General features: G+C 38.6%; 1 protein-coding gene across 1 annotated transcript; it reads right to left on the bottom strand.

Annotated features, from left to right (window-relative positions):
• Nucleotides 1-3,311: 3,311 nt before the first annotated feature.
• Nucleotides 3,312-6,658, bottom strand: LOC133712524 (cyclic nucleotide-gated ion channel 1-like). The gene is made up of 7 exons (XM_062138624.1): nucleotides 6,386-6,658; nucleotides 5,518-5,968; nucleotides 5,233-5,427; nucleotides 4,864-5,135; nucleotides 4,621-4,732; nucleotides 4,226-4,492; nucleotides 3,312-4,097 (listed from the first exon to the last, which is right to left on the bottom strand). Exons 1-7 carry the CDS (start codon nucleotides 6,424-6,426, stop codon nucleotides 3,519-3,521), a joined length of 1,917 nt encoding a protein of 638 aa, XP_061994608.1. The 5' UTR covers nucleotides 6,427-6,658; the 3' UTR covers nucleotides 3,312-3,518.
• Between the last annotated feature and the right edge of the window lie 1,529 nt (nucleotides 6,659-8,187).

An 8,187-nucleotide genomic window follows, 5' to 3' on the forward strand; every position in this document is an offset into this window, starting at 1 on the left:
GTCTCCTCAAGAGGACATGGCATCAATAAAAGGAGTTTGGCACGGCGCCGCCACCATGAATTGGTAGCATGGTGACGCCACCTTGAATTGGTAGCATGGTGGCGCCACAAGGTGGCATAACTAGCATCACAGGCCGTGGGTTCAGCTAGAGGCACCCATAGGTTCGATGGATTCTCGCCTTAGGAAGAGAGCGAGTTTGGCACAACTTGATCCATTGATCATTGCTACTGAATTGTGGTTATGTCCAAGAGACATCATTGGGGGATGTCTCAATGTTAGAACCAATTCTTGAGAATATAGAGCTCTCTACAAACTACACTACTGTACATGAGGACGTGAGATTATTGAGATTAATGACATCAAACCTTACTCCGTTGAAGAATGTCAATGTAGAGAAAATTGGCCTAAATGGAAAGATACGATCTAGGATGAATTGGATTCTCTAATGAAGAGGAAAGATTTCGGGTCTGAGATGCCAACACCTCTTAACATAAAACTTGTTGCCATTAATAGGTCTTCGTTAAATAGCGTGATGAGAAAAAGATATGGTAATCTCGCCTTATGGCGCAAGGCTTCTCACAAAACGCCCTGGAATCGACTACGAGAAGACATATTATCTCGTAATGGATGTCATTGCACTCTAATACCTTGTCAGTTTGGTAGTTTTCAAATAACTAAACATGCAGCTTAAGAATACGGTCACTACATATCTTTACGGGGATCTAGATACAGAATATAATGAAGGTTCTTGTAGACTTCATCTAGACCACGGAGTGCATTTGTAATGAGGTTGAAACACTCACTAAGTGACTACTTGATTGGGAAGGGATATGAAATGCCCGCGCATTTCCATAACAAGTTCCAGATTTGCAATTATTGCGGTTTATGTTGATAAACATAATTAGAACCCTTGAGAGTTAAGAGAAACAGCTGAACACCTAAAATCCGATTTTGAGATGAAGGACCTTGGGAGAACACAGTTTTGTCTAGATTTAGAACTTGTCTACCATGTCAATGAATGGTTTAGCATTTTGATAAAGTCAAAATGCAGTCCCATGGCCGTCTGTAGTCTTGACCCTAAGAGGGATACGTTTCGTCCCAGGGATGGTGACGAAGATGTGTTAAAGTGCCTTACCTAAGTACAATAGGCGCATTATTGTACTTAACACAATACAAGACCGGACACCTCATTTGTTATGAACTTGTTGTCCAGATGTAGCCATGCTAATGCGATGTCATTGAAATGGTGTAAAGACAATCTTTCGATACTTAAAGGGTACGATAGATGTGGGCTTGTTTTATCCCTACAGACAGAAAAGAATGGACAACAAGATGGAATCAGACTCCATAGGCCTAATGGTCGTCGTCACTATCGCTGCCACCACCACCAAGGGTGGCTAGTGTCCTCCCTCCCTCCGTCAAAACGATGGTGATGTTTTGATGGGTTTTTGCTAATGCAGGGTATCTCTCTGACCCTCACAAAGGTCGCTCCCAAACGGGTTATGTCTTTACTATGGGATGCATCGCGATATCTTGGAGGTCTATAAAGTAGACATTTGTCGCTACTTCCTCGAATCATGCAGAGATTATTGCTTTACATGAAGCCGAGCATGAATGCATATGGCTAAGGTCTGCAGACATATTCGAGGTACTTGTGGTTTGAAGTCTACCATAGATGATCCTACATGCATTTATAAGGATAATGCAGTTTGTATCGAACAAATGAAGTTAGGTTTCATCAAAGGCGACAAACGTGAAGCATATATCGCTTAAGTTCTTTTATTATCAGCAATAACATACACTTCTAAAGGTTGAAGTGAATCAAATCCAATCAGAAGATAATGTAGCAGACTTATCTACTATATCGTTACCTAAATCCACTTTCGAGAAACATGTGAAGAGCATCGGATTGAGAAAGTTATCCGAACTCCCATGATTGTAACAATCAGGGGGAGATGTTGACATCAGGGGGAGGCATGATGTCTACATGTTTGATCTCTCGAAGACATGGTTCTAAAAAAACGACCTAGGCGGTGCCTAGGCACTAGGCGCCTCAAAGTCGTTCGGAATTTCACCTAGTCTATTGAGCTAGGTGTTGGGCTGAAATTTGACCGCCTGGTCGAGTTAGGCGAAGCCTAAGAGGCCTGGGCGGGTTTGCCTCGGCACTGGGCGTTGGTAGACTACGCGCTTCCTTTTTTTTTTTTTTTTTTTTCTTTTAATCCTTGTCAAAACTCAACAATGAAGATTCATTCTCTCAACTAAAAACCCAATCCTCTGACTTGATCAAAGCAACGAAGATCGATGGTTGTGCTTTGGAAGAGTAGACTTTAGCTTTTGGCTTCGCGGTTGACGATAACGGGGGAAGAGAACTTTAGGGGAGGAGGAGGAGGAGGAGGGTAAGAAGAACGTCATTAGGAGCGCTGTAGAATTGAAGAACGTTGATGGGGCTATACGTGGAGGAATTTTCAGATCAGCGGCAAAGCTCCTTTGGAAGATTGGACCGGGGATTTGGGGGGGGGGGGGGGGGGGGGAGAGAGAGAGAGAGAGAGAGAGAGCACCACAGCACATATGTTTCCTTACTTTTCTAGATTAGCTTATATGTCCTAGCAAATATAAAGTCATTATCTTTTCAAAAACAACATTATAAAGTCATTATATCGTTAAAGAAATTATATAAAAGCAGTTGGTGTTCAAATTGGTGAGTCACGTGGATATCTATTAATCTCAAAACATGTTTATCATTAATTCCTTGGATATTAAATGGAGATAATTCAACAAGGAAAAAAAAAAAAAACACAAGCACACACTTAATTATTTATACAATTATATGTTATAAAAATAAAAATAAACTAAAAAATAAAAAAACGGCCTAGTCTCCCGCTAGGCCTCGAACTACCGGTAGTCCGACTAGCGCCTAGCGTTTTTTAGAACCTTGCTCGAAGAGTGAAGGGCGTGTTGTACTCTTTTTCTCCTCCTCGAGGTTGTTTTTGTCCCACAGGGTTTTCAATACTCGAGCAAGAGTTTGACCGAGGCAACATTTGAAGTGCCATGGTGTCACGATGACATCAAGTTTGGACGGCACATGGGGGAGTATTGAAGGATATTCGATTTATGTGTGCCTTACCAAACTATGATTACTTTTTATTGTTGTAATAGGAGAGAATATTCTAAATTCCTAGTTCTAATTAGAATAGGATTCCTTGTACTCAAAGATTATGTACTTGTATCCTCTATATATAGAAACTTCTATTATCAATGAAAGTTACAACAATTTCTCTCTACAATCTTCTTTCAAATCTCTTATTCTAAAACAATTTTAACCCATTCAAAAAAGCCACGTTAGTTGACCTTGAAGAATTGAAAGAAACTTATATTACAAAATGACTCGACACTAATTCGACTAGTGCCCCATTCAGTTCCAACAAAGCACTTGCACTCAAGAAACTCTCACACACACAACGTACAATGTTTGATTACTACAAAGAATTGAACCAATCTCACACAAAATATGGGACATTTCAGTTATTTGAATTTTGAATATCTGTTTCCTCGTTCCCGCCCTGATCTGTGCCTGGCCATGGGGTAGGATTAATGCGGGTACGACGAACCATTGATGTTCCTCTTGAGATAGAACGTTCCACCTCCTCCACTAGATGGCTGGAACTATTGTAATTCCCATGTAACTTGTACAAGGAGACTACATTTTTCAAGTCCTTGGCAGTGAGAACAAAGCCTTCGACTTCTGAAAGACATTTTACATTTTCGGTTAAGATAGGAAGCTCTGCATAAGAGATAGACATGTCGGGTGGTGATGCCCAACTCAGAAGTTGTTCTTCTCCATAAACATCACCGTTCTCAAGGGACCCGCGGATTTTTGATGGGGAACGTATATTTGCTGCTCCAACTTGATGGTCAGTTGTAGTAGTAGCAGTAGTACTAGTCGGGTAGATCAACATAATACCTTCCATGATAAAGAGCATGCTATCAAGTGGTTCTCCCATTCGAAAAGCAATTGTTTTCTCAGTGTAGGTCACTGGCTTGAGATAGTGGCAGATCAGTCTCAATCCTCTTTCATCCATATTTTCGAGCCTTCGTACCTGTGCACATACACATAGTGGCGTCGTTAAAACATCATATTGCGGCACACTAATTAATATTGATCAATATGGAAGAACAAAATTTAATTGTTAGAAAATCCTAGCTGGACGCCAGTTCAGGAACATACTTTCTTTAGCATACTCATGCAAATAGAAAGTTTGAGATCTTTTACGGTATTCCAGGGAAGAAGAGAGAACAGGTTTTGTACTACAGCATTTTTGTCGTCTTTCAAGTTCTCTGTTATCTTTTTCATGATCTCTATCCTCAACTTCTCAGCGTCTTTGCCCAACTTCTCAGGAAGACCATTTTTGTCCATCCATTCTTGTAGTTCTTGCTCTTTCATTTGAACCTTATCAGTTGCCACTTTCTTTTCCTCGGAGGATTGCATACACTCCTGTTGATGGTCGACATTATGAGTTTTTATGACCAAGAATAAAGCTTAAATTACCCTAAAAATTTGACGGTGGTCTGCTTCTTAATCTTATAATTATAGATGAAAAGTTAGGGAAAGTCTTTACCAACCTGCATATTTCCAATGAGAAAGGCAAATAGCACTAGGCCAATACCAGAAACAAGAATTGCAAAGCAATTTTCCCAAATAAACTCACTTGTATCAATGTCTGTACCATAGTTACTGCAATAAATTTAACAGTTGGGAACAAGAATATATGAGATACATAATCTGACCCCTTCTTCAAGTTGACTATTATCATCTGGGAAAAAAAGAAAAAAAAGAAAAAAAGAAAGAGAACCAATTGGCCTTACCTTAGATTTTTAAGTCCCCACCACACAAAGTAAAATAACTTTTCGCGGAATCTTGTAGGTCCTGTGTAGCGGGTTTGAATTGTCTCTAGAAATGATCCATAATCAAATGATAAATCTCCTGTCGCATTTAGGCAAGTGGCACGAATGCTGTCACCATTGATTTGAGATAGAGGAGGGTCATCACATTGGAAAGTGACATTTCCAGCCAGGGCCATGTTCCAACATACTGCCTCGATTTGAACAGTACTGAAGTACCAAAAGGCTCCAATTACCTACAATTAACAAAGAGTCAGTTATTGATACAATAGAAGAAACCTAGCCAAGCAAACAAAGAAAGGATAGAAACTGTGTATAAAAAGTTTAACTTACATGACTTGAGAGGATGTACATAAAAAAATAGAAAGCAGTTTTGACCCACATGTTACTATTTTTTCTAAACAGCTTAGACGAGATGAAGATCCGATACATTCTTGGAACATATTGCGCGAGAAGCATGTAATTCAAAGTCATTTTGTTCTCTGAAAATCCATAATTGGGAGCATAAAAAAGAGCTAATATTAGCACCTGTGTGGATAAAATAAACAACAAGAGTTAGAAATCCTCCATTAATCACCGCACCAAAAAAAAAAAAAATGTGTAATTTCTGTTACATACGTGAGGAATTGGAAGAACAGCTAAAATGTCAGTTAGGAAAGAGCTCCATGACAACTTCTTAGCTATTGCCTTAGCGTGTCCAAACCAGTTGAAGAGTTTTGAGTTGCCTCTCTGTACCAGCTTGGGCTTGGACACAGCGGCCACTGCTTTCACAGCTTCACGAAGTTGATATACAATATGAAATAGGAACGTGAAATCTGTGAGTGATCGCGTAATGAGGACTACAGTCCTCAGCCTTTTGTCCGTTCCGAGGCACACTTTATCACGATCAAGAAATGCAATGTAAAGAAACAAAGGATCGATTGAGACCGCAATCATACATGCAAGCACAGATATCTTATTCCAAAATGAAACTGAACGCAGCATTCTTTCCCATTTCTTCTTTGTTACATTTACTTCTCCGGCTGGCACGTTAGCATTTTCGACAGCATGATCTATATCTTGGTGAGAGCTGATAAAAGAAAAGAAAAAAAATTATTTTCAGAAAGGGAATCGAGAAACAAATTGGAGCTAGCTGATATACTAACAAAAGGAATTAATGTTAGCTCTATCAAGTAAATATTAAGGATAGTGGTAGTTCAATACAAAGACTTTCTCGCCTTGAGAAGCAAGCAAGAATTAAAGTTTTTACAGCATATCTCCACTCCTTTTCAAATCTGTCCTCAAATTTGTATGAGGAAAAATGCCAAAAGAGAGCTCCTCAGCAAGTAAGACTATTTGCCAAAACATATATATACCCAAGCCCCAAGGGTTGAGTATGAGAAAAAACAGTGGAGATGCTCTAAATGGGTTGAGTTATGGACATCGGCCCCAATAAATTGCGATGAAGTCAATCAAAAGAAACAATACTAGATTCATAGAAGCTAACCTCATTTCAATGTAGTTTTCCTCCTCCTTTGAGTGATTCATGAAGTTTTCCTTTTTGTATCCAATAGTGTCTCCCAAAAACTTAATAGCCAACCAAGATTCTCAGAGTTGTCAGAAGATTCTCAATAATGATCGTGAAATCTGCAGAAGAACAGTAAGAGGAAGTTTAACCCTGCATATCATTAGTTAATTAAATTAAGCTTAACGCGCGCTTCAAACAAGTGTCAACACGAACTGTAAACATTAACAAAAAGTGCCGTGAATTGCAATCTCCGATAAGAATACTTACTTCAGGAAATGAAGCAAGCTTGAATTGGTATGAAACACAGCATTCTTCGAATTCATTTTATAGACTTCAGAATGCAGTGGCTCATGGCACTAAATAATAATATAATGTTTTGATAAGCTAATAATGATAATATAATCAGGGGATTTAAAAAAGAAAAGAAAAAGGAAGACCTAGGTCGTCGGGCTAATATATAAGCCCACAACATGCACTCGTTGTGCATGTTCTATGCTTTTAATTCGATCTTGAGGTCATTCTTACGTCTCTTCCTGCGTGGAAAGTACCAACCATGTAAATGACTGCCACTGGTTAAGGGGTGAATGCAAAACCATATATCTGTATGACACAAGTACCATGATGCTTCATTCAAGTTGCCAGAGTTGTTGAGAATATCATTCTTACATAGAAAAATAGAGACTTTACTAATGTGTTTATAAGAATTTGAGTCACTCTAATTATTAATTGATTTTGGTTATGAAGCTTGGATTACTTTATTCTGGTAGTAAAATTAAGTTAATCCACATATGAATGTCTCGTAGTATACGGGCTCCACATCACTATATATAAAGTGTCCTTGTGTATGGATTGAAAATTTAACCTACATGCTCGGGTGTGTTGAGAATATGAATCTCATACGTACACATAGGAACATAAGAAGCTTGAAATTGTATTTATAATGATTTGGCCACTCCGACCATTACTAATTGATTCTGATTTTGAAATTCAGACTACTGACTGTCCAATATAAACTGATGTAGGTCAAAATTTAGAGTTGATATAGATGATACGGGAACAATAATGATGGATACATTGGACAAACTAATAATTAAACTTGGGTTGATATATACTATATAGATGATACCGGAACAATGATTGATTAATTGACAAACTAGTAACGAAACTTGAAAATCTATCAGAAATTGGATTGGAGCTCGTGCGCTCTTACAAATAGATCAGTTAGGAATCTCCTTCAAATACCATCATATTTTTCATCAAAGATAAACAAGCATCATGTTAGATCTATATCTTTTCCAGTGCGATCTACATTAAACTATGTGGGTTTTTGTGACAATTTCACATTCTCAAGACATTTACCTATCATAATAACTTCGGAATGACATCCTAAACAAAAGTGTAGGCAACAACTGGAGTTGTTCATGTTGGAGAAGAAAGATTTCACATTGGAAAAGTGACAAATAAAATATAACTTATAAGTGTGTGGATCGCATCCAATTTCACTGAGGCCTTTTGTGATTAAAACCCAACACCTAACAAGTGGTTAAGCTGGGACAGTATCGGTACAATAGTGGGCCACAGGCCACGCTTGTCGCTGTTTAACATGATATCAGAGCGAGTCCCTCTCCAATTGCGTTTCCAATTGTCATGGGCCCGAATTATAATGGACCCCATTGCCAGCTGAATATTTCGATTGGATTGTTACCAAGTGTCTAATGTGGGTCTTGGATTGTTATATTGATCAAGTATCCAATATGAAACTTGTGTCCCAATTTCCAATA

Source organism: Rosa rugosa, chromosome 5 (assembly GCF_958449725.1).
Source record: "Rosa rugosa chromosome 5, drRosRugo1.1, whole genome shotgun sequence".
Taxonomy (NCBI): Eukaryota; Viridiplantae; Streptophyta; class Magnoliopsida; order Rosales; family Rosaceae; genus Rosa; species Rosa rugosa.